General features: G+C 41.2%; 2 protein-coding genes and 2 pseudogenes across 3 annotated transcripts in view; 3 read left to right on the top strand and 1 right to left on the bottom strand.

Moving 5' to 3' along the window:
- The first annotated feature begins 387 nt into the window (after nucleotides 1-387).
- Nucleotides 388-5,149, top strand: LOC148716719 (MICOS complex subunit MIC60-like; annotated as a pseudogene). Its single transcript, XR_015995190.1, has 5 exons — nucleotides 388-483; nucleotides 2,459-2,772; nucleotides 3,142-3,350; nucleotides 3,921-4,038; nucleotides 4,249-5,149. The product of XR_015995190.1 is annotated as an MICOS complex subunit MIC60-like (transcript).
- A 2,541-nt stretch (nucleotides 5,150-7,690) lies between these two features.
- LOC148716718 (uncharacterized) lies at nucleotides 7,691-10,045 on the bottom strand (annotated as a pseudogene).
- A 1,880-nt stretch (nucleotides 10,046-11,925) lies between these two features.
- The window catches only part of LOC148716714 (uncharacterized), a 31,325-nt gene continuing 15,960 nt past the window's right edge, over nucleotides 11,926-27,290 (top strand). Inside the window, exons 1-2 of the mRNA XM_088744623.1 lie at nucleotides 11,926-12,058; nucleotides 14,155-14,238. Of these exons, the coding sequence (XP_088600749.1) occupies nucleotides 11,926-12,058; nucleotides 14,155-14,238 (217 nt within the window). The remainder of the gene's footprint in view (nucleotides 12,059-14,154; nucleotides 14,239-27,290) is intronic.
- On the top strand, nucleotides 16,646-26,978 carry LOC148716717 (uncharacterized). Its single transcript, XM_088746022.1, is given in 3 exon segments — nucleotides 16,646-16,930; nucleotides 17,090-24,631; nucleotides 24,992-26,978. Coding segments are annotated over 3 exon segments (9,249 nt in total). The 5' UTR covers nucleotides 16,646-16,648; the 3' UTR covers nucleotides 26,417-26,978.

The raw sequence follows: 27,290 nt of genomic DNA, 5'->3' as shown, positions 1-27,290 counted from the left end.
TTCGTGCTATGCTTGGATAAGTGATTCTGTCGCGCAAAACTGAGTCGTTATCAAAATTCGGACTCAACCTTTCAATTGAATTGGCTATTTATTAGCTGGGACATAAATTTAAATCTTAGCTGGACCGGACACTGAGAAAAAGAGCTCCTATTCATGTGCACGGACTATCGCTCGCAATCATCGGTCGCTGGCCTGTAACTTGTGTGGTTTGAGGTATCACATTAAGTGTGGAAGAGTGACACCCAAACGATTCAAGGAAATCTTAGAGAATGTTTCTATTACCTGGACCTGTTCTCCATGCCCTCAGCATCCTAAGCAAGGAACCGGTTCTGACCTAAATCTGTTCTCTTTTCCCCTATGCGTCTCTTTAATTCGGATGAATCGTTCATGGCAGAGGCGAGTACATCAACGCCGGCTATTCTTTCCAGTTCGCTTAATGGTAAAGACGAGATCTGGACGCACGAAAGCTTCTTGTCTGACATCGTACATCAATTGGAGGCTTGCTCAGCGAAAGATCTTAGAGTGGCTCATTTGAATGTCTGCAGTTTGCGGAACAAAATGCTTCAAAATCTGTCCAGATAGTAAATGAATCAAATACGGGTACTAAATCTCCACTCTGCTCGGAGCTCGTGATTTCTCAAAGATCAGTACAAACAAAGGTCAACACCATGAAAACCAATAAGTCCACTGACCCTGATAACATCTCCGCCAAACTCTGGGAAACTAGCTGGCGGCGCCATAGTTCAACCTCTTATGCGTCTCTACCAGTTCAGCAGTGAAAATAAAAGCGTGTTCTCTGCTTGAAAGACAGCAAGGCTCACGCCCATATTTAAAAAAGATGATGAAACAGAATGTGGAAACTCAGTATCGACCGGTCTCCTTACTTAGTATTCCCAGTAAAATCTTGGAATCAGAGGTCAAGGATACTCTAATAAGGCACATTTACAAGGATAACGACCTGGGCTCAAACAGACAGTGGGCGTACCGTAGTGGCTATTCAACTGAAGACTTATAAGTCCACTTGACGGAGACATGGAGAAGAGCCTTGGACTCTAGAAAGGTTATGGCCGCGTAGCATTTATTGATTTTAGGAAGACTTTTGATAGTGTACCTCATGCTACTCTATTAATGAAGTTGAGAAGAGACTTTGGCGTTACGGGTACATTACTGGACTGGTTAAGAAACTATTTAAATGGAAGGCAACAGTTCACTTTAGTAAATGGGGTTAGGTCTGATCTGTTGCCAGTGACTATTGGCGTACCCTAGGGTACTGTATTAGGCCCGACATTATTTAACATATTTACAAATGACTTGCCATCGATAGTTCAATCAGGGTCGCTATATATGTTCGTTGACGGCACGACAGTTTTCTACATCGGAGGTTCAGCAGACTTGGCAATTGTACAGTTAAATAAGGCTTTACACGAAGTTTATACTTAGTGCCTAAACAACCAGCTAACACCTCACCCTGGCAAGAGCGAAGTGATGCTGCTCAGCTCGAGAAATCTGATGGGCCCTATTGCTCCTGCGTTCTTAGGAAGTTTTAACCTTAGTTGGGTCTCGAAAACGCATTTACTTGCCCTGACGGTAGATCACAAGCTTACATGGACACCACATGTTCTGGAAACCAAGAAGAACTTTGTAACTAAGTTAGACTTATTGAAACGATCTAGATTTTTACCGACAGAGACTTTTTGCTGGCGACAACTTTCGTACCTTTAAAATAATTTGTCCTAAATGTCGCCGGGTAAATACCTTTGTACGTACACTTGCTAAGCAGCCTATTTAGTCTATTTATATCATTAAGTTAATATTTTAGGAGAGGGTTGGATTGGAGCTTAAACTGATGATATGCTACTTTTACAAGCACAATCGATCAGGAACTTAATCGAGAGGCTTGGGTCGCCGACAGCTCTTTACCTGGGCTGGTAGCGAAAACGATTCAAGCTTTTTTTAATGAGTGTTCACAGAAACCCCACAGAATACTCAAATTTCTCCATTGCTCAGGTGATTAGAATAAAAACAGTTGCCCTCCATAATCTTTTCAAGATCTTATGTGAAATTCTCCCTACCATCTGCCATATCCTTCATATAATTTCAGCTATGAGAATATCGTGTTCAATCAAAATATTTTTTCTCTGTGTATGATGATGTCTTGATATTGTGATGAGATATTGCTTAGCGGTCACTCCTGGGAGTGAAAGAATCCATCTTTGACACAAATCTTCATGTTTGGTTACCTTTAAAGTTATAAATTACACAATTGGCTGCTTTATGAAGATTGTTAGATCAATCAAAACAGACAAAATCTTTTAATTTGCACACTTTTTTTCAGTGCTCTTTTGAAGTCTCCAAATTTAATCATTCTTCTCTCGCGTGCTTACTTTGCTCTCCCTCGCCCAGTGATGTAAAAATTGATAGGGTCATGGACAGATTACTCCTGTTTTACATCAAGTAGAACACGTCTTTCTCTCTTTTGCAGGTAAAAGTAAATGAAGAAGTAGAAAAAGTTCAATCTATTATCAAGGAAGCTGAAGCTGCTGGGGCTAAAGGAGCAGGAACCACTGCAACAGAAGAGGCAGCGAGGGTAAGTTACAGTGTACAGAAAGCAGCGTTAGACATGCAGCAGGCCAAGGTAGAGGCAGCAGTGCTGGAGGAACATCAGAAAGACTCGGCCAAAAGCAAAGATATGTTCAGGGAGGAGCTACTGGATATAATACTTGCTGCTCTGAAAGAAGAAGCTTTGGAAGGTGTTGGAGAGAAAGATGTTAGGTAGGGTATTCATGATACTGGGCGAATTGTTACATTGTACATTTTGGTCTCGTGTCTTCACGTATACGAAGGACAGTTGTTGAGGTTTCTTTGATTTTAAGAGAAATGATTATTATACCATTGAAGGAAAGGTATACTATTGTCAGGATGAAAGAGACTTGAACAAAAACGTGGTTGTCTTGACTTTCAAGTTGAAACATACAGTTGTGAACGAAAAGAGACGGAATGAGAAATAAAAGTGAAAGTGCAATGCATCACGGTAACTCTGGCGTGGATCGAACCCAGCCCTGTCGGGAAGGAGTCCAGCGCTATTCTTTTGGCTAAAGTGTCTCCCACCTAGTGTAAAGTCGTTTCATTTTCGCCTTTTAGGTCTGAGTCGGTTCTTTTGGCATATGCTCGAAAAATACTTGATCAGCTAACATAGGAGCTAGTCAGCTACCAAACTGAGGAACAAAAAAGGCTGGAAAACTCCCTTAAAATCCAACGTGAAGAGGATGCCAAGGTAACCGAACTTAAACTGAAGCAAGAAGGCGAGAGAATGGCATCCGAGTTTGAAACCACAGCGAAGAAGAAGGTAGGCACATTGTGATCTTTAAATTGAAACCCGGTAAAATGTTTTTTTTATTTGTGGGGGGGGGGGGGGAGGGGTTGGGGGTCGATTATGATAGTATTGATAGGATAAGAGCAATTTCAAGTACATGTACATGTGTAAGTGTTCGAAATAATCCAGAATTGCATTAGTTTTACTTTGCTTCTCTTGGTGCCGAACACTCGCAGCACCCTTTCAACCAATTAGATGCAAAACAACTCACTACCTGGTTTCTCCCGTTTTCTGGCGTTTAACCCTCAAAACCTGACATCAGTATGCATATCCTCCCAACTGTTTTTATACCTATCGTAAGGTGCTTACATAGAGAATTTGTTTTACAATCGATTTTCTTTAATTGATGACATTTCCTCGCTTGGCTAGTATGGTTACTTCACGACTCCCTCTCGATATCTCCTCTCCAGTAAAGAGGTGGAAAAAAAAAGAGATCTGGTGGTTTACGCTTGAGGAAGGCGCGCTTTTTATTTGATATGGGCTTAAAATACAATTAATGAGTCAAGTGACAATGAGATTGTTAGCCTTTTTTTTTCCTCTTAACAAGCAGAGCTTTCAGCAACACATGAGGTGAGCCTCCGACAGCAATTACGTCGCCAGGAAGCAGCATACAGTGATCACTTGGACGAGGTTCTCCGTGTTCAGGCAATGGAACTAGAAAACAGGTTGGTTTTGTAAGAATGTGCTTCTTCAGCACATCTTTTTTCAACGGTTTAAATATTCATTTTTCATCCTTTATCCTTAAATGGGCTGTTAAGTTTAAAGTGCTTGGATTGTATCTACCGCTCCTTCCCCCGCCCTAGACTTCCTATATACACATATTACGGGCTACATTTACACTTACCCTATCTAATGCAACAGTGACGTTTTCTCAGGTATAAGGACAACTTGCAACAAAAAATGGCCGTAGAAAGAGAGGCTTTTAAGGTGCAGTTAGCTGGGGCTCTTGCTCAGTTACGAGGTGTGGTATCAGTGATAGAGGGAAGAGCAGATGTTGAGAAACAAAATAAGCAGGCGCAAAATCTGTGGACAGCTTGTCAGTCGCTGACTACAGCTATCGACAAAGGTACTACTCAACCAAAACCGCTGCTGCCTCAGTTGACAGCCATTCACGATGCGGCGGCAGAGGATCCACTGGTCTCACAAGTTCTTAACTCTTTACCAGAGGAGGTTGTGTTAAGAGGAGTGCTGAACGAAGAGAATGTGACGCGTCGCTTTTACAAGATCCGGAGATGGTGTCGACGAGTAGCCATGACAGGAGAGAACGGAGCTTCACCATGGACTCACGTGCTGTCGTACATCCAATCTTTCCTAATTTTCGATTCATTTGATCCCGTAAAGCAGGGAGAACTCGTAGATTTAGACAATTTAGATAGTTTTGATCTCCAAGCGCGCGCAGAGTACTACCTTCCGCGTGGAAATCTGGAGTTAGCGACGCGATTGGTAAATCAGCTTCGCGGGGAGCCAAAAAATGTAGCGCGTGATTGGTTGCTCGAAGCCAGGTTGGTATTGGAAACGAGGCAGGCTGTTAACCTGTTGACTGTATATGCTGCTGTATTGGGGACAGCGGGGGCTGATTGATTAGAACTTAGAAGTACAATTATTTTTGAAAGATAGTGCTAGTAAGCTGTCGTTGATAAATGATGATTCCCTTCAAACTTCATTTTCGACTCACGTCGTGTACTTTATCTTCTACTGCATTATTTTTTAACATGATTGGTGGAACAATATGGATAAAAGGGAAAAAAGAAAGCCGTGCCACAAATTTGTCATAAACGTGTGGACTGAGTTCAATTTGGAATGATGTTTCTTTTCATTGAAGCTTTGACCAAACATTGTAATGGTTCTAAAGTGTCTCAAACCTTAAACAATGTTTGTCAGCCGTAATTATGTAACATCAAACTGTTACACAAAAACCCTGATGGCTTAGCCATCATATGTAATTTGGTTTCGAGGGAAATTCGACAATACATTGAGAAAAGGTTTTATGGGGATGGAGCTTCTGCCTCTGCAAAAGTACTTGGATGACTTTGCTTGACAAAAATTGCGCCGTCCTTGCGCAGCAGGAAACGCGCGTCCAGAGTGGAAATTTCAGATTTCTTTTTCTATTTATTTATTTATTTACTCTAGTTTCAGGAGTACATGCGCGAAGTAAAAGTCCTCGACCCAATAGAAGTCAGAAGTAAAAAAAAGACATACGCTTCGATTACGTCTCCAAGGAAAAATAGGCAGCAAATTATGACCACTGTGATGAAGAATACCGTTTTCAATAAGAATGAAAGCCACGCCAAATCTTTGCTGTTTTGATTCTACCACAATATTGGCATGAAATAAAACGATTCTTTCAGTGCGTGACATGCTGAGTGACACGTTGACGCGAGCAGCGTTCTCTGTACTCTTCTAGACAACAGCAAATTACCAAATGAGATCACGACGTTACTGTTAATTGTGGTAGAAAAGAGCTTTCAAGATGTGAAACTTCATCTTTTTAGTCGATTTTCACACAGTTATTAACTTGAAGGTCCACCTGTCAAAGCAGATTACTCTCGAATTGACTTCAGATAAGTTTCGGGATTAGCTAAAGCCACCTGAACCAAATAGGTAAAAGTAATTTTATGTTAGTCTCCCAGTTCCTTGAAACAATGGTATAATGCTGGAAACCACCAATGTTTCTAAATCCTCCATACCAGAATCAACTGAAGCATTGTTTAGCTGGTCTATCAGCAAGGGGCGTGTTGTGGCCTGGTTTGCTAAATCACTGTGCACTACAGGGTTGATGGATACACGCAGAGACAATCTCAGGCAGTATGAGAGCGCATTCTGTTGTAGAAGAAACCTATCGTTCTTTGCCAAAACGAAAACCAATCAACAGGTGATCATTGGAATTTCATCTCCCATTAAGTCTGGCTGCATATTTCAAAAATACGCCAGCAGTGTAATCAAAGGACTACAGCAGATGGTTAAAAATGAAATATTACAAATGTTATCTCATATTATCTCGGATTCATATGAAGCCGGATAGGCGAGCAGAATTGACGTCCTGTTTACCCGCCTTTATCAAAGAGACTTTAGGAGTAAAATAAGTATAGATGAAAAGGTAAATCATTTACGTTCAGTATCAGTCAATTAATGGGACAGTGCTACGATTTACGCATGCGCAAACTTATGATGGTCCGAAGACGATTTCAAACTTCTTGTGTAAAATTCAAGATGGCGTCCACAAATGGAGGAAAGCAAATCGGATCAATTTTACTATAGGTAGTGTCGACCGACATGGCGACCGACATATCGGTGGATATGTCGGTCGACAGTCGGTCGCCAGTTGGTCGATAGTCGGTCGATAGTCGGTCGATAGTCGGTCGATAGTCGGTCGATAGTCGGTCGATATGTCGACCGACAGAGGGAGTGTTGCGTCTCGGTGGAATATCGGTCAAGTGTCAGTGGTCTATCGGCCGAGTGTCGGAAGTCTATTGGTCAAGTGTCTGAACTTTATCGGTAAATACAGTTTGAACGCCGCTCGTGTGGTTGTGTATTGTTGCAGTGTCGGTATTGAAAAATTTGATTTGAAGATAATTTGATTTGAACGCATAAACTTTCAGGTATATGATTAAGATAAGAAACGACTTATGAATGACGTGGTGAATTTAAAAAATTTGGGGGTGACTCATTAACTACAACATGAGCCACTCACGAATTGAAGTCCGTTAAGCAAGTAACAATAACGGGAAAGTGAAAATCCTCATAAACGCAAATCCTTGCGTCACCGTCCCACTTTAAGAAAAAGTTAGCACCTATGATAAAACTTTCCGAAGACCTAATCTCTGTATGGTTTCAATCTGTACTTTTCTCTCGAATATTTTCCCTTTATTTTTGAGACCTAAGCTTTTTCCTACTCGCCTAACGGGAGCTTTACAATAACTAGAGACTTATGCGACTCGCAGGGGCGTCACTTCACGGGAATAAACTCTAGGCGAGTAACATGCTTTTTAGTATTTAGTTCACACATGTCTGTGGTACAGCCGGAACTGGCTGAATTGCATCTCTTCAAATAACAAAAATTCTGAGACAGTTAACATTAAACCAATAAAACTTTATTCTGACAAGTAAAATAACCAACAAAAATTTTCTCAACAAAGATTATTTAAATTATTTTGTGTCCAAGAAGCTTGTAAAACAACACACAGATAGATTTACTCCGGTGTGGGGGTATGGAACCCAGCCTACTTTGAGGGTGGGGGATGATGGAAGCAGAAAGAGACGACCTTTTTTTGCTGTGTGTTGGGTCCCGTACGAATACAATGGTTTTGACTGATTCCCTTAAAGGGGATACTATTCAGCAATGTCATCGAGCAGCCTTCGAAAGCATCCATTTGGGTGAGGCTCACCATACCACCTTCGCCACGTAAATTCCTGTAGGTATTCAAAGAGAAAGTCAGGGTTTGTGTTTTCCTTCATTTTCTTAAATTTTTCCTTTGCCGTACACCAGTTGCTTTCAGCGTTCTGTGTATGGACTCCGGTTACTGGATCAACAAAATGATTGAATGATTCACCGCCCCGTGTTGTAAACCGAGTCTCCTCTGGAGTTGCCGATAAGCCGCCCACTGGTCCGTGTGCACTATGGAGCCAGGTTGAACCTTCCTTTGAATAATACGCAAAAGAGTCGCCGCATTGCGTCGCCTTACGAGCTGTAGGTATGGTCGGGCTGGAGTATACTGTGTGTCAAACAACCCCAGTACCCATCTCTCTCTTCGAGGCCGACGCCCCCTGTTAAACTGCAAAGGAATAACAATTACAGCTGCATGAATTAAAATATTATGAAAAGAATCATTGGAAATACGGTACATTAAAGATGGGAGGGGGCGGAGGTGATACGACGCGCTCCCAAAAATCTTTAGCATTAGATTAATTGCCTTAGTTTGGTTCTGTAATGAGAGGATGGAAACAGCTGAGGTCAGCTAGTGCGTACATTTCACATTTTCCTTCACTCTGACAAAGGTTCTTGTCGTGAGTTCATGTACTGTATGTACTCGCAACGCTTGCGTTCTCTGAGAAACTACGACCGTTGTACAGTGGAATACAGATTTCAATCGAATACTCAATTTTCCGAAAATCCCCTTTTTGGAGGCAAAATTCGTTTCCTTTGGCTTTACTTCATTGTGATTTTACTCCCGCTTTCTCTAAGCTCCCCATTTTTTGAACAAATGGCAATTTCCGTTTATGGTTCGAAATTCGGTATTCCACTATTCATGTTTTGGTTCGTACCCTTCACTGACAAGTGATGTCAGCCAGATGTCAACAGAAAAAGCTAAACATATTTATGTCAACATAATTTGTTGGAGTTTACTTTAAAAATACAGATACCATTTTTCGTCGAAGGACACCCTCTAGGGTCCGAACCTACCTAACTCATGACTACTCGAAGGCGTGTACTTCCTATTTTCTCACCTTGGACTTGTAATTGAACGCTGATTCGTCGATCTGCACAATCACACCTGGTCCGCCTAACTGTGGGATCGGGTGACGCAACAATGCTTCCCATGCAATTTGCCGACACTTTCGTGCAAACTTGACTAAAACTTTCTGTGAGGCCGTTCCTTCAATTTTCATCATTAGTAACGAACTCTTGTACGCCCATTTCCAGAGAAATTGGAACTGCCGTGCGATTGAAATTTTGCTTCCAGAGAAATACGAATGTACTCTCACTGACAAAGAGCGTCGACAGCGGTGACATCTCCTGTTGAAAAGTTAAGTTTAAGCTATATAGGTATGTCCCGTTCCAAGGGTTTAGATTTTGACCATTTTGGTCTGAAATAGGGTGTTGTTTTTGAATTTGAAGCCCTTCTCAAGAGTTTGCGAAAACCGTTTACAAACCGTTATCGCAAATCCCGGGTCTACTCCAACTGGTCTGAAATAGTTGAAAGCTATCGAATTTTAGGTCAGGTCGGCAGGGAAAATCTGTGGTTAGATTAATTGAAATTGGAATTGAAATTACTTACCAAATGTATCCGTCCCCATTGCGCAGATGGCGAATGAGGCGCATGCATTCCTACAATTTCCGCAGTTGACATTTCTTTTCAGTAGTCTGTTCGTTTGCAACCAATTTATAAGGCGGATATTTTTTCTACTGCTTTTTGCAAAAATAAGGGGACAGAGAACTCGAAAAAATTGGGCATTTTGGGAAGCTTAACTTTTGATATACAATGTAAATCATTTTCAGAATGGGGGCGATTTTCGCGAGGCTCTGGCAAAGTGTTTTTTAGCTAGGATTATTTTCTTTGACGTTCTGTAGAAAGCAATCGGTTACTTCAAAATGTAGTGGGTAATTATTAAAAACGGTAGATCAGACATGTAATTGCAGGATTTCGACCGAGGCTCAGCTTCTTGACTTCATTTTCGTTTTATTTATATGTTTCAGTTGCCTTACCCGTTTGCGTGAGTAAAGATGATATTAGATTTGTGATAATAACGGTTAATGATTTTTAATGAATTTTTTAAACATGAACACTGAATTGCCTCATTAAAGTTATTGTTTATTGAAATACAATGAAGCTGTTCATAGAGAACTGATCCTTTTAAGAGGGTTTAACCACCTCCACGTACACACGGCCCGAGCGATATGTTAGATTTGAAAATACGTCTGCTAGGAAAGCAGTGCAGTTGAAGATGATTCATGCCTAAATTAGAATACTTTACTCTGGTGGCTACGTTTCGTTTGATTTGGTGGTTTCGTTTCGATTGTTTCAATGGTTTCGTTTCAGTTGCTCCATTCGTTTTGGCTGTCAGTCGGTGGTTTCGTTTCCTTTGTTTCGGTGGTTTTGTTTTTGAACGTTTCGTTTCGGTCGTTTCGTTTCGGCAGTTTCGGTCGTTTCGGTTGTTAAAGTCGTTTCGTTGTTTCTAGTTTTAGTCTATGCCCCGAACAACAGCAGAAGTTCTATCCTGTTAAGATTTCCTTAAAACACGTCCATACGGTCGACAATAGGTAAAATGCCATTGAAGCATCACTTAAGTGTCAGTGAAGTATCGGTGAAACATCGGCCAAGTGTCGACCGAGTGTGGGCCAAGTGTCGGCCAAGTGTCGGTCAAATATCGACCGACTGTCTACCAATAAGGCGACCGAATATCAGCCGACATATATCGATCGACATATCGACCGACATGTCGACCGACTATTTTCCGACTCTCGGCCGACTATCGATCGACTATCGACCGACTATCGACCGACTATCGACCGACTATCGACCGACTATCGACCGACTGTCGACCGACTGTCGACCGACTGTCGACCGACGGTCGACCGACATGTCGGTCGACATGTCGGTCGACACTACCTTCAGTAACATTGATCCAGCAAATCTATCATGGCGGTTATGAAGAGGGATTGTAAAATAACTGGATGCGAGAAATAAGCATTAATACAAACAATAAAGGAAATATCGTAAATACAAAATAAAGAACGACTTCTTTTGGTCTAGCCCCTAACGACAGCAGATAATAAGTTGATAGCAACAACAGCAACCGAACTAATATGATGAAAAGTGAAATGCAATATCTGATGCATGACAGAAATAACTATTTTATTGGTAACAATCATTAACTAACGAAAGATTAATGGATAAAAATAAAACATAAATGAAAAGCACACGAAATACGCGTCCCTCAGCATTTCGAAACTAGCAATCATCACAACTACGCAGTTACATCCACCATTCTTAAAACTTTACTTCAAAATGATTCAGGAGACTGGTGCTATCTTTTGGCACTTTCCACTTATTTCATTCAAACGCGACGAAACATAGGCTACATATCGGTCAAAAGTTAAATACAAATTAATGACCAACCCGGAACTTTCAAATGGGTTCGCGCACGATGGAAAACTTGTCCTTTCATTCGTAACGTTGAGAAAGTATCGGGACCAAAACGATCCATTGAGATTGCTGATCACTTCACGAGCACTTCTGCCAATGCCATCTGTTGCATAACTTACGCCTATTGCAAAAAGATGTCCATTAGTGAAACAAGAAGATGACGAGAAGGAGACCACTAGGTGACCTATTCCGATAATATGTTTTTCTCGTTACCATGGTTCCACCAATAGCGCAGCTCTATTTTCTGCATAGAAACGCACAAACAACCCACGATTCCTCCATTCCCTTTGACGAAGGGCTAACGTTCGAAACGTCAGCTTTGAGCTCCTCACGGTGGCCAGTTAACATTATCAACTCAGTTGAGAAAACCAAAATTACCTTGTTTTACTCCCACACCAACGCAGAACCAGAGTTTCTTTCTATTCTTTCTATTTTGCTAACTTTTAATTCGGCCTCTTTTCAGTCCACCACAACGTTGTATTATCAAGCAAACTCCCCGAAAAAAGAATCTTAGCGGAAAAAGTAGAAATTGTATGTTACGGACAGATGAATGAAACTCATCTGTTCATTTTATTGCGCTAGAAGGAAGGTGAGGAGAGATTTATAACAATTTTCTTGGTGTTTTCTTTTATTTTCCATCTCTGTTCGCGTAATTCGGTTTTGAACATCTAAATTTAATTATTGACGATGCCATTTGAGTTTGTAAAACTGAAACAGTTTGTAACTTGTATAGCAGGGGACGTCAGGCCTCGGCATTCATTTTTTTTGACTTTTATCACAAGATCCATCACAGTTCAACCGAAGCTTCTGACTGTAAATGGTAAGATATCTACATGTCATGACTAACTCTTCGTGAACTGTTCACTTTTCACTTGGTGTGATTTGTATGATATCGATCGAAGACAAAGTCGCTACAAAATAAGTAGAACGGATGTCGTTGATCGGTGTTTTCGTTCTGATAAGAAGTCAGTACCAACCACTTCTACCGTTATAGGTTTTATCCAGAATAACATGAATTAGCCACTGTAGTGAGCTTATGATGTGCTGAGTGATAGCCTTTCGTCTTTCGTTCTAAACGAAGTGCTAACGCTCGAAATGGTAGCTTCAAAAACTCTTTATGGTGGCTAATTTACATTATTAAATCAGTTGATAAAACGGAATGATCTTGTTTTCTAAATGTACCCCCTTTCCCTCAGTGACGCGGCACCATAATTTCTTTAGAAACCTACCCCGTTTATTCATTTCTCCAGAATATAACGAAAGATCATAAGAATCAGGTGACATCAGGGTGAACTGATCCAGCTTAAACCTTTCCAGGTAATTATCAACAGTTATCTTTTTTTGAGGGAAGAGATAGAGGGGATTGAACTTGGACTACAAAAAAGTGGTGATTCTTGTACTTTGTTCCTTGTACCTGTTTGATATTCTTCTAAAAACTCACAGTGGTGTTTCCCGCTACTTTTACGTTGTCATTATCTCTTTTCTTCCTTAAACAAAGAACTCGCAATTTGAGAGCAGTATATCGAACGATCATTTACATAATGATAAGAATTCTCTACGGCTGAGATTGTTTTTGTACTCGAAAATTAGTAATGATCTTTAAACCCGTGAAGCTATCATCTTATTTGTGTCAATATTTTAGTTTTCCCTTCATCTCATCGAAAATTTCTCTGAGGAGCAATTTATTTTTCGTATTTTGAGCAATCGCTTTTTCTTATTTGATGTCATGAGTCATGATTTCTTGCAGTGCAGAGAAGTTTCACTTTCTAGGGCAGATACGATCAAAGTCTAATACACCGCGTGTTGAGAGAGAATGGTTCAATGCGGCAGAAGTAAATGATCTGTTCTGTAAGTAGTAAAGACATTGATAATATTCTCACCGTTACAGTAACGCACGGTCTGTTATCTATGTGCCTCCAGATATTTAGCATCCTTTTTCAAAAGAAAGAAAGGAGGGGTGCTACAGCCGTGTCACAAAAGAGGGGTGAAATGCACCAAAAGTCCCCCTCCCCTTAATATGGATGTATAACACATTTATTTCCGAGTTGTGATGACTTGATGGAAAATGAAAACTTTGACCGGAAGTATGTGACAAACAACACTGAAAATAGGAAATCATTAATTCCGAGATAAGTTCAAGGAAAAATTAGGAACTTGTTTTTTGTTTCCGTTTACTAGCTGTACATTTAACACACTGAAATTTAAAATAACAAACGAATTGAAAAATAAATCTCCATTACCTCAAAGAAGATAGCAAAAGTTAAACTCTTACTTCTGCATTCCCGTTTTATCCTGAACAGGTTGAACGTTTCTTGAAAATCATAGGAACTTTTAGCAACTAATCAACGGTCAACGGATTGTTATTTCTAATGATAAAAATGGCGGCTGAGAAAGCCGTCATATCTGTTAAAAAAAAAAAAATGAAAGATGTTATGGTATCATAGTTTGTCTCCTGAGCCATCGAAACGTTCACTGTCAGTGTGCAGTGGATAACTTATCATATATGAGGCGAAAGAAGGAAAATATTATTTGTTTTACTTTATGGCCTTCATATTTGCGGAATACATCCAAAATTTGGCGAATAACTCAATAGCGGGGAGATATGACTTGGTCCGGCTGTTAACACTTTAATCGTTCCAAAATTAATTAAAATGTAACTTTCCCTCATAATATACAATCATCATCCAGTAAATAGGTATGAGAAATATCAAACTTATCGGGTCAAAGTTGTTATCATGATTCATTACCAAATCTCAGGAAATTTGTTGCAACTGGAGGGGAGAATTTACAATCACATCTTGGAAGTTAAGGAGTTAATTAATTCATGAAGATGGAAACACTGATACTTTTGATAATTTCCTGACTTTATCTTTATTATCATCTGCATACCATTGCGTTTATTTCTTCGATATCCAGAGAAAATCAACCTTCATCAGAATATTTCATTCAAGTACTTTTGCTTACATCAAAATGGACACAGAACATTTCTAGCTTCAAACGGTGAGTTAATCCTGAATTATTCAGTTTGTTTTTCTAACTGCTCTCTATTTTCTTACTTTGTGTGTCAGAGTGACAAACCACGCGGTGGGTCTCCCTCTTTTGGTGTATTTTTTTTTGGTGAGGAAATCTGAGTTGTAATTTCTAATCTGATTTTGCAAGGATTTCCTGCAAAAAGAAGCCAAAACATTAAAAAACTCTGTCGTTTTACGATCAAGAGCGGACTTAAGGACATGTGGTGGTCCACTTTATCCTCTTATTGTGCGGGTGATGTTACATGTAATTCGGCTTTCTTTCATTTCATCTTATTTGAATCGCAGAGCTTTTCTAACTTCAAATTATATCTTTACTTGTGAATATGTGAAATTCGTATTGTGTTACACAAGTTCGTGACGTGTGGACATGCGCGATACCATGTGGAAGTGGATCTCGTCTCTTGTTAACTCTTACGTTAGCGCCCAAGAGGTTTCCTTTTTGTTAATCTCAATTTCCAAGTCCTAAGTTTGCGCCCAAAGTTCAGATAAACATGTATATACTCTTATATTGCCGAATGTGACTGCTCTCACATAGCGGCGGATCAGGGGGCCGGACGGCTGCAGTGTCCCCCGCCCCAACTAAAAATTTTTTTGAGGGGGGCTCAGCGTCCCCCTCCCCACGTTTTGCTGCCAAAAAATATCCTTAGCGCGGCATAAAATTTGGCAAGATATTTAATCTTATGATCTTTTTATAAATTCTTTCATCAGCATCGTGCTTGGCAAAATGACCTGTCATAAAACTATTTTTTGAACAGCTCCAGCCTGTGCCCGAGAAGCTTATCAACTGTCGGCAGTTCCCCATTAGACTAGACAGCACGTCTAGGAAATTAGACGAGTTAATTTTGTCTGAGGGAACCCAATCAAATGCTTAGCTGAAAGATTTAGACTGGGCCGGGAAAAATGAAAGTAGGTCACAAGTGGATTACGGTCACAGTCGAAACTGTAAAGATTACAGATTGGTTTGCTTGTGTTAACGAACAACGCAAGGGGCATTTTGGAAAATTTGAGTAGGGGTATGCGTATGCCTCCCCTCTCCCCTCCCCACGTTTCAAAACGCTCGCTGCCTCTGTCTTAGCAGTCTCGTCAATCTTTGTTCCTGTGTCCCTGAAACGCTACTATTTAGCAATTTCGATTTCTTTCGATTTCTTTATACAATAAAAAAGGGTTAGGAAGGGGTTTGATATGCAAATTCGTGGCGTTAACACGGCCTTAGGATTATCGAGAAAGCTTTGAGGAGGACTTTTTTAGGATGCCAACGTTATTCTGTATACTGGAACCACAGGATCGTTGGCTTTAATTTCAGAAAAATCACTGTATATTTTAATTGTATTTTGCATAGTTTATCCGTGATTTCACCATAGTGTCACTTTGATTGTTGACACTCGAGTTTGATTCCTCTCGCTTTCGGAAATGAACAAGTCAATTCCTTATCATGAAACGTTCACAAAGGGGAAAACCGGAAGTTTTTAAATCTCCTGATGAAAAAATAGCTTTGAGAAAGTAATGAGGGTTCGTGGTTTGCCCGGCCCTCGACGTTATTTTTAGTGGTTTTATACCTACCTGACTACCTAAGAAGTGCATGCCGACGGAAGCTCACGGAGTGAAAGTTGGCTAAAAACCTTTCACTTTCCCGGAAGCGCTATTTTGCTTTTTCTGAGCGTCAGGAGTTCTACTCTATTTTTAGTTGGTTGTGTCGCCAACCAAGGGGGTGTGAAATCCTCCTTAACCTTTAGAAAAAGAGAACTCTTTTGACAAGATACCGCCTCTTCAAATGAGTTATAAATTATGTGGAATTGCCATAGTTTTTTGCTAGAAAGTTAACTGGAAAGCGAAAAACAATGTATATGATACATAAACTTAAGATAAGATCATTTGGAGCCCCAACCAACCAATAAGGTTTCTTTCTTCTCAATATCATCTATTTTCATCCATAGCTGCCGCCGTGAACTGAAATCATGATTTTGTATAAAATATGAGGCCAATCTCCTTGTTTTCCAAAGTAAACATATTTATTTTAATTCATCAGTCAACGGGAAAAGAACTCGCATTTTAAATTAGATTTTTCATGTTTTCAATCTCAAATGGTAAAAGCTATGAATTAGTCGAAATGCACTGGAAGGCATTTTTATTTAATCGAAGCAAATATATCTTACACGACCGAGGCGGCGGAAACTTAAATTTACGTCAAATTTCTGTCAGTATTCACCTCTTCGTGAACCTTCCCCGCCACCCCTCCTAGTATTAACCCAATTACTTTCCTCTTGCACAAAAAATTTTACACTGTAAAACCGCCATTGAATAAGAGTTGTCTGAGTCCCTCCTCTTGGATGTATTATGTTTGATTTCCTTTAATTCTGACACCAACAGCGAACAAGGTTATGATGGACAACACAGAAGTGGACGCTACAACCACGTCAATCATCAGCATAGCTATAACTGTTGCAATTTTTCTTCTCAACACTGGCCGTGTTCTACAAGCCATCGATATGTGCCGTGATTGTTTCATTTTCCTACACAATCGGGGATTTAGAGTGGATAGTCCAATGGCTAAATTACTTTACCAAGATATCTTTACCACAGCAACAAAGGCGTACTCCACATTATTTAACTACACAAATACTGAAAAATACGTCAGAGAACAACTACTCTTATTTCAGGAATCTAATGATACTCTAGGAAAAGGATGGCTACATTTAAGACTAGCAAAGATACTCCAGGATCAAAAAAAGTTCGTGGAGGCCAAAGGATTTTATGAGTCAGCAATGACCATTATGAAAAAGAATAGTGATGCAGAAGGCGAGGCTGTATGTTATGGAAACCTAGGAATACTGCTCCAAGGACTTGGTAAATACGACAAGGCCAGAGAATATCAAGAAAAGGCTCTCGCTCTAAGAATAGGAATTAGCGACAGAAGAGGACAAGCAGTAAGCTACGTAGGCCTAGGAAGATTGTTCCAATCGCTTGGTAAATATGACAAGGCCCGAGAGTATCAAGAGAAAGCACTCGCTATCACAATAGAAATCGGTGACAGACAAGGACAAGCAGCGAGCTACGGAAACCTAGGAACATTGTTCCAATCGCTTGGTAAATATGACAAGGCCCGAGAGTATCAAGAGGAAGCACTCGGTATCAGAATAGAAATCGGCGACAGAAAAGGACAAGCATCAAGCTACGGACGCCTGGGAACATTGTTCCAATCGCTTGGTAAATATGACAAGGCCCGAGAGTATCAAGAGAAAGCATTCGCTATCAGAATAGATATCGGCGACAGAAAAGGACTAGCATCAAGCTACGGAAACCTAGGAACATTGTTCCAATCGCTTGGTAAATATGACAAGGCCAGAGAGCATCAAGAGAAAGCACTCGCTATTACAATAGAAATCGGCGACAGAGAAGGAGAAGCAGCAAGCTACGGAAACCTAGGAACATTGTTTCAATCGCTTGGTAAATATGGCAAGGCTCGAGAGTATCAAGAGAAAGCACTCGCTATCAGAATAAAAATTGGCGACAAAAAAGGACAAGCATCAAGCTACGGAGACCTAGGAACATTGTTCCAATCGCTTGGTAAATAAGACAAGGCCCGAGAGTATCAAGAGAAAGCACTACCTATCACAATAGATATCGGCGACAGAGAAGGAGAAGCAGCAACCTACGGAAACCTAGGAACATTGTTCCAATCGCTTGGTAAATATGACAAGGCTCGAGAGTATCAACAGAAAGCACTAGCTATTACAATAGAAATCGGCGACAGAGAAGGAGAAGCAGCAAGCTATGGAAACCTAGGAACATTGTTCCAATCGCTTGGTAAATATGAAAAGGCCCGAGAGTATCAAGAGAAAGCACTCGCTATCAGAATAAAAATTGGCGACAAAAAAGGACAAGCATCAAGCTACGGAAACCTAGGAACATTGTTCCAATCGCTTGGTAAATATGACAAGGCCCGAGAGTATCAAGAGGAAGCACTCGGTAACAGAATAGAAATCGGCGACAGAAAAGGACAAGCATCAAGCTACGGAAACATAGGAACATTGTTCCAATCCCTTGGTAAATATGACAAGGCCCGAGAGTATCAAGAGAAAGCACTAGCTATCACAATAGATATCGGCGACAGAGAAGGAGAAGCAGCAAGCTACGGAAACCTAGGAACATTGTTCCAATCGCTTGGTAAATATGACAAGGCCCGAGAGTATCAAGAGAAAGCACTCGCTATCAGAATAAAAATTGGCGACAAAAAAGGACAAGCATCAAGGTACGGAAACCTAGAAACATTGTTCCAATCGCTTGGTAAATATGACAAGGCCCGAGAGTATCAAGAGGAAGCACTCGGTAACAGAATAGAAATCGGCGACAGAAAAGGACAAGCATCAAGCTACGGAAACCTAGGAACATTGTTCCAATCGCTTGGTAAATATGACAAGGCCCGAGAGTATCAAGAGAAAGCACTAGCTATCACAATAGATATCGGCGACAGAGAAGGAGAAGCAGCAAGCTACGGAAACCTAGGAACATTGTTTCAATCGCTTGGTAAATATGACAAGGCCCGAGAGTATCAAGAGAAAGCACTAGCTATCAGAATAGATATCGGCGACAGAGAAGGAGAAGCAGCAAGCTATGGAAACCTAGGAACATTGTTTCAATCGCTTGGTAAATATGACAAGGCCCGAGAGTATCAAGAGAAAGCACTCGCTATCAGAATAGATATCGGCGACAGAGAAGCAGAGGCAGCAAGCTACGGAAACCTAGGAACATTGTTCCAATCGCTTGGTAAATATGACAAGGCCCAAGAGTATCAAGAGGAAGCACTCGGTATCAGATTAGAAATCGGCGACAGAAAAGGACAAGCATCATGCTACGGAAACCTAGGAACATTGTTCCAATCGCTTGGTAAATATGACAAGGCCCGAGAGTATCAAGAGAAAGCACTCGCTATCAGAATAGATATCGGCGACAGAGAAGCAGAAGCAGCAAGCTACGGAAACCTAGGACCATTGTTCCAATCGCTTGGTAAATATGACAAGGCCCGAGAGTATCAAGAGGAAGCACTCGCTATCAGAATAAAAATTGGCGACAGGAAAGGACAAGCATCAAGCTACGGAAACCTAGGAACATTGTTCCAATCGCTTGGTAAATATGACAAGGCCCAAGAGTATCAAGAGAAAGCACTCGCTATCAGAATAGAAATCGGCGACAGAGAAGGACAAGCATCAAGCTACGGAAACCTAGGAACATTGTTCGAAATGCTTGATAAATATGACAAGGCCCGAGAGTATCAAGAGAAAGCACTCGCTATGAGAATAGAAATTGGCCACAGAAAAGGACAAGCATCAAGCTACGGAAACCTAGGAACATTGTTCGAATCGCTTGGTAAATATGACAAGGCCCGAGAGTATCAAGAGAAAGCACTCGCTATCACAATAGAAATCGGTAACAGAGAAGGACAAGCAGCAAGCTACGGAAACCTAGGAACATTTTTCGAATCGCTTGGTAAATATGACAAGGCCCTAGAGTATCAAGAGAAAGCACTCGCTATCACAATAGAAATTGGTGACAGAGAAGGACAAGCAGCAAGCTACGGAAACCTAGGAACATTGTTCGAGTCGCTTGGTAAATATGACAAGGCCCGAGAGTATCAAGAGAAAGCACTCGCTATGAGAATAGAAATTGGCGACAGAAAAGGACAAGCATCAAGCTACGGAAACCTAGGAACACTGTTCGAATCGCTTGGTAAATATGACAAGGCCCGAGAGTATCAAGAGAAAGCACTCGCTATCAGAATAAAAATTGGCGACAGAAAAGGACAAGCATCAAGCTACGGAAACCTAGGAACATTGTTCGAATCGTTTGGTAAACTTGACAAGGCCCGAGAGTATCAAGAGAAAGCACTCGCTATCAGAATAGAAATCTTCGACAGAGAAGGAGAAGCAGCAAGCTATGGAAACCTTGGAACATTGTTCCAATCGCTTGCTAAATATGACAAGGCCCTAGAGTATCAAGAGAAAGCACTCGCTATCAGAATAGAAATCTTCGACAGAGAAGGAGAAGCAGCAAGCTATGGAAACCTTGGAATATTGTTCCAATCGCTTGCTAAATATGACAAGGCCCTAGAGTATCAAGAGATAGCACTCGCTATCACAATAGAAATCTTCGACAGAGAAGGAGAAGCAGCAAGCTATGGAAACCTAGGAACATTGTTTCAATCGCTTGGTAAATATGACAAGGCCCGAGAGTATCAAGAGAAAGCACTCGCTATCAGAATAGATATCGGCGACAGAAAAGCAGAGGCAGCAAGCTACGGAAACCTAGGAACATTGTTCCAATCGCTTGGTAAATATGACAAGGCCCAAGAGTATCAAGAGGAAGCACTCGGTATCAGATTAGAAATCGGCGACAGAAAAGGACAAGCATCATGCTACGGAAACCTAGGAACATTGTTCCAATCGCTTGGTAAATATGACAAGGCCCGAGAGTATCAAGAGAAAGCACTGGCTATCAGAATAGATATCGGCGACAGAGAAGCAGAAGCAGCAAGCTACGGAAACCTAGGAACATTGTTCCAATCGCTTGGTAAATATGACAAGGCCCGAGAGTATCAAGAGAAAGCACTCGCTATCAGAATAAAAATTGGCGACAGGAAAGGACAAGCATCAAGCTACGGAAACCTAGGAACATTGTTCCAATCGCTTGGTAAATATGACAAGGCCCAAGAGTATCAAGAGAAAGTACTCGCTATCAGAATAGAAATCGGCGACAGAGAAGGACAAGCATCAAGCTACGGAAACCTAGGAACATTGTTCGAAATGCTTGGTAAATATGACAAGGCCCGAGAGTATCAAGAGAAAGCACTCGCTATGAGAATAGAAATTGGCCACAGAAAAGGACAAGCATCAAGCTACGGAAACCTAGGAACATTGTTCCAATCGCTTGGTAAATATGACAAGGCCCGAGAGTATCAAGAGAAAGCACTCGCTATCACAATAGAAATCGGTAACAGAGAAGGACAAGCAGCAAGCTACGGAAACCTAGGAACATTGTTCGAATCGCTTGGTAAATATGACAAGGCCCTAGAGTATCAAGAGAAAGCACTCGCTATCACAATAGAAATTGGTGACAGAAAAGGACAAGCAGCAAGCTACGGAAACCTAGGAACATTGTTCGAGTCGCTTGGTAAATATGACAAGGCCCGAGAGTATCAAGAGAAAGCACTCGCTATGAGAATAGAAATTGGCGACAGAAAAGGACAAGCATCAAGCTACGGAAACCTAGGAACACTGTTCGAATCGCTTGGTAAATATGACAAGGCCCGAGAGTATCAAGAGAAAGCACTCGCTATCAGAATAAAAATTGGCGACAGAAAAGGACAAGCATCAAGCTACGGAAACCTAGGAACATTGTTCGAATCGCTTGCTAAACTTGACAAGGCCCGAGAGTATCAAGAGAAAGCACTCGCTATCAGAATAGAAATCTTCGACAGAGAAGGAGAAGCAGCAAGCTATGGAAACCTTGGAACATTGTTCCAATCGCTTGCTAAATATGACAAGGCCCTAGAGTATCAAGAGAAAGCACTCGCTATCAGAATAGAAATCTTCGACAGAGAAGGAGAAGCAGCAAGCTATGGAAACCTTGGAACATTGTTCCAATCGCTTGCTAAATATGACAAGGCCCTAGAGTATCAAGAGAAAGCACTCGCTATCACAATAGAAATCTTCGACAGAGAAGGAGAAGCAGCAAGCTATGGAAACCTTGGAACATTGTTCCAATCGCTTGCTAAATATGACAAGGCCCTAGAGTATCAAGAGAAAGCACTCGCTATCAGAATAGAAATCTTCGACAGAGAAGGAGAAGCAGCAAGCTATGGAAACCTTGGAACATTGTTCCAATCGCTTGGTAAATATGACAAGGCCCAAGAGTATCAAGAGAAAGCACGCGCTATCAGAATAGAAATCGGCGACAGAAAAGGACAAGCAGCAAGCTATGGAAACCTAGGAACATTGTTCCGATCGCTTGGTAAATATGACAAAGCCCAAGAGTATCAAGAGAAAGCACTCGCTATCAGAATAGAAATCGGCGACAGAGAAGGAGAAGCAGCAAGCTACGGAAACCTAGGAACATTGTTCGAAATGCTTGGTAAATATGACAAGGCCCGAGAGTATCAAGAGAAAGCACTCGCTATGAGAATAGAAATTGGCCACAGAAAAGGACAAGCATCAAGCTACGGAAACCTAGGAACATTGTTCCAATCGCTTGGTAAATATGACAAGGCCCAAGAGTATCAAGAGAAAGCACTCGCTATCAGAATAGAAATCGGCGACAGAGAAGGACAAGCAGCAAGCTACGGAAACCTAGGAACATTGTTCCAAATGCTTGGTAAATATGACAAGGCCCGAGAGTATCAAGAGAAAGCACACGCTATCACAATAGAAATCGGTGACAGAGAAGGACAAGCAGCAAGCTACGGAAACCTAGGAACATTGTTCCAATCGCTTGGTAAATATGACAAGGCCCAAGAGTATCAAGAGAAAGCACTCGCTATCAGAATAGAAATCGGCGACAGAGAAGAACAAGCAGCAAGCTACGGAAACCTAGGAACATTGTTCCAAATGCTTGGTAAATATGACAAGGCCCGAGAGTATCAAGAGAAAGCACACGCTATCACAATAGAAATCGGTGACAGAGAAGGACAAGCAGCAAGCTACGGAAACCTAGGAACATTGTTCCAATCGCTTGGTAAATATGACAAGGCCCAAGAGTATCAAGAGAAAGCACTCGCTATCACAATAGAAATCGGCGACAGAAAAGGAGAAGCAGCAAGCTACGGAAACCTGGGAACATTGTTCCAAATGCTTGGTAAATATGACAAGGCCCTAGAGTATCGAGAGAAAGCACTCGCTATCACAATAGAAATTGGCGACAGAAAAGGACAAGCATCAAGCTACGGAAACCTAGGAACATTGTTCCAATCGCTTGGTAAATATGACAAGGCCCGAGAGTATCAAGAGAAAGCACTCGCTATGAGAATAGAAATTGGCCACAGAAAAGGACAAGCATCAAGCTACGGAAACCTAGGAACATTGTTCCAATCGCTTGGTAAATATGACAAGGCCCGAGAGTATCAAGAGAAAGCACTCGCTATCAGAATAGAAATCGGTGACAGAGAAGGACAAGCAGCAAGCTACGGAAACCTAGGAACATTGTTCAAAATGCTTGGTAAATATGACAAGGCCCGAGAGTATCAAGAGAAAGCACTCGCTATGAGAATAGAAATTGGCCACAGAAAAGGACAAGCATCAAGCTACGGAAACCTAGGAACATTGTTCCAATCGCTTGGTAAATATGACAAGGCCCAAGAGTATCGAGAGAAAGCACTCGCTATCAGAATAGAAATCGGCGACAGAGAAGGACAAGCAGCAAGCTACGGAAACCTAGGAACATTGTTCCAAATGCTTGGTAAATATGACAAGGCCCAAGAGTATCAAGAGAAAGCACACGCTATCACAATAGAAATCGGTGACAGAGAAGGACAAGCAGGAAGCTACGGAAACCTAGGAACATTGTTCCAATCGCTTGGTAAATATGACAAGGCCCAAGAGTATCAAGAGAAAGCACTCGCTATCACAATAGAAATCGGCGACAGAAAAGGAGAAGCAGCAAGCTACGGAAACCTGGGAACATTGTTCCAAATGCTTGGTAAATATGACAAGGCCCTAGAGTATCGAGAGAAAGCACTCGCTATCACAATAGAAATTGGCGACAGAAAAGGACAAGCATCAAGCTACGGAAACCTAGGAACATTGTTCCAATCGCTTGGTAAATATGACAAGGCCCTAGAGTATCAAGAGAAAGCACTCGCTATCACAATAGAAATCGGTGACAGAGAAGGACAAGCAGCAAGCTACGGAAACCTAGGACCATTGTTCAAATCGCTTGGTAAATATGACAAGGCCCGAGAGCATCAAGAGAAAGCACTCGCTATCAGAATAGAAATTGGCGACAGAAAAGGACAAGCAGCAAGCTACGGAAACCTAGGATCATTGTTCAAATCGCTTGGTAAATATGACAAGGCCCGAGAGCATCAAGAGAAAGCACTCGCTATCAGAATAAAAACTGGCGACAGAAAAGGACAAGCAGCAAGCTACGGAAACCTAGGAACACTGTTCCAATCGCTTGGTAAATATGACAAGGCACTAGAGTATCAAGAGAAAGCACTCGCTATCAGTATAGAAATCGGCGACAGAGAAGGAGAAGCAATAAGGAACGGAAACCTCGGAACAATGTTTGGAATGCTTGGTTAACATGACAAAGCTCACGAATGTCTCTACACAGCGCTATCAATCACAGAGAGAATTGGCTGCAGAAGAATTGAGGCCATTATTTATGGAAAGTTAGCAGGTTTGTTTTTATTACGTGGTAAATTTGCAAAGGGCGACTATTATTTAGAGAAAGCACGTGCAATGAGAATGGAAACCGGTGACAAAGAAGGAGAAGCGGAAGATTACGAAAACCTTGGCCTTATTTCTTTTAAGCGTGGTGAATATAGCAAGGCTCAAGACTATTTCAAGAAAGCCCTTGCCATTCACTTGGACTTGGGTCTCAGAGAAGATGAAGCAATCGATTACGCACAGTTAGGAGGATGTTTTTTATTCCTTGGTAATTATGACGTGGCTGAAAATTACCTTCAGAAGGGTCTCTTATCAAGCAAGGATATTGGACACAACCTGATTGAGTTTAAGTGCCTTTGTAATCTAGCAACGTTAAGGCTATTACAATTCGATTTTAAAGAGGCCTTTTCGTATCTTTATCGTTGCACTGACAAATTTGATACTTTGCGTGGTTTTATTAAAGACAGCGATCAGATTAAAGTATCTCTTTTAGAGGAGCACGGTGCCCATACCTACCAGGTGCTCAGTTGGTTGCTCTCCTCCACCGGGAATCCGCAAGGCGCTCTTTACGTGGAAGAGTTGAAACGGGCAAGAGGCCTAGCCGACTTAATGGCAGCTCAATACTCTATTAAAGAACAGTTTTCAGGCAATCCACAATCTTGGTGGGGCATTCAGAACATTATCGCAAAGGAAACTGACTGTACATGCCTTTATATCTCGGTTGGTAAAGCAGATGTGCGATTTTGGATTCTTACAGCAACAGAAGCTATTCGTTTTACAAAAAAGGAAGAGAGCTTGAACAAAAACGAAGAGACTGGATTAGTCCCTGACTTAGATGAGTTTTTAAAAGAGAGCTTCCGGAAACCTGAAAAAGACATCACTAAAACGAGTCTCCACCTGTGTCACAATATAATCATTGCCTCTGTGGCCGATTTACTGAGAGAGCCTGAGATTATAATTGTCCCTGATTCTTGCATGTACCAAGTACCATTTGCATCCTTAACTGATAAAGAGGGCAAATATTTTTCGGACACATTCAGGATCCGCATCATTCCCTCCTTGACTACTCTGAAGCTTATTCAGGACAGTCCTCCAGAGTACCACAGTAAGAGTGGTGCGCTGATAGTCGGTGATCCCGAGGTTAGGGAGGTATTGTACCAAGGTAGACGCACGTTAGTAACACCATTGCCACGTGCAAGAAAGGAAGCAGAGACGATTGGAAGTCGTCTTGGCGTCAAGCCCTTAATTGGAGACCGCGCAACAAAACAGGCTGTACTTCAAGCGATAAATTCAGTAAGCCTGATACATTTTGCTACCCATGGTAGTCCTGATAGAGGAGAGATTGTTCTCTCTCCTAAAGGCCCCATTGACGGTCCTCCACGAGAGAAAGACTACCTTTTGACGATGCAGGACATTTCAGAAGTTCAGGTGAGAGCTAAACTGGTTGTACTCAGCTGTTGTCACAGTGCACGTGGAGAGGTCAAAGCAGAGGGAGTTATCGGGATCGCCCGAGCGTTCTTAGGATCTGGTGCTCGCTCGGTGTTAGCGGCACGATGGGCACTGGAGGATGAAGCAACAGAAGAGTTCATGAATTGCTTCTACGATCATTTGTTCCACGGTAAAAGTGCCAGTGAATCTCTTCACCATGCCAGGAAGTGGATGAGAAGTAAAGGCTTTGACAAAGTATCTCAGTGGGCTTCATTTATGCTCATTGGCGACAACGTGACATTTGATTTTGAAAATTGGCCAAAGTCAACTACACCTTGGTAGGCACAAGTAAAGTGGATGCACTTGATTGGAATAAAATGGACTTAGAAAGCTTAGAAATGTCGACTGTTTCCTTGTGGTGGAAGGACATTACCTGTAAGGGACAAAAATGGTACATCCAGCAAAACATTCTTAAAAAAGCTCATCTAACAGCTACTTGTATCTACCTGGAACAGGAACCTTATTAATGTTCTCTTTATGGAAACTTGGAAATTATCAAATTATAAAAGCCCTTTTTTTCGAAAGTGTTACATTATGTAGTCAAGCGAATTGAGCTCTGATGATATTTTTTTTAGAAGCCGTGATTGGTTGGTTAAGTAAATCGAATTTCAAATTATTTTTCCACAAAGATAGTAATTTTAGTCAAAACAATGAAATTTCAAATAATTTGTTTCAAAGAAGCTTTCCATTATGTGATGTATATATTCGGAAATGTGTCTATCACAATAACTTTTAGAAAGCGCCGAGCGGTCTTCATGTTTCCTTTTTAGATCTGCTCCGATAAGGCAACATTTTTTTGACTTGAGATTTATTCTCCGGATAATTTTTTTATATCCGTGGGTGATAAGGGTTTTAGTTAAAATAGCTTTTCAAGATAAAAATTAATGATAATATTTTTGAACGACATTTCGACCTCATTAATTTTTATCTTGAAAAGCTTTTCTAAAAAACTACTTATCAAAAGTTCAAATAGCGGTTCTAAAAAAAAGGACTTTACCAGCCAAGACGACATTTGGCAATTTTCTAGTGCATTAGTTGTTTCCTCTAGAAATGCATTAGTAAGTCAAGGAAATTGCTCATCACTTTTATGACACTTAATAAATATATCTTATTAGACGTTTTGTTGTGTAGTATCGCTGAGTATTTTTACGACTTG

Source organism: Stylophora pistillata, chromosome 14, assembly GCF_964205215.1.
Source record: "Stylophora pistillata chromosome 14, jaStyPist1.2, whole genome shotgun sequence".
Classification (NCBI taxonomy): domain Eukaryota; kingdom Metazoa; phylum Cnidaria; class Anthozoa; order Scleractinia; family Pocilloporidae; genus Stylophora; species Stylophora pistillata.
This window is presented reverse-complemented; position numbering and strand designations above follow the sequence as displayed.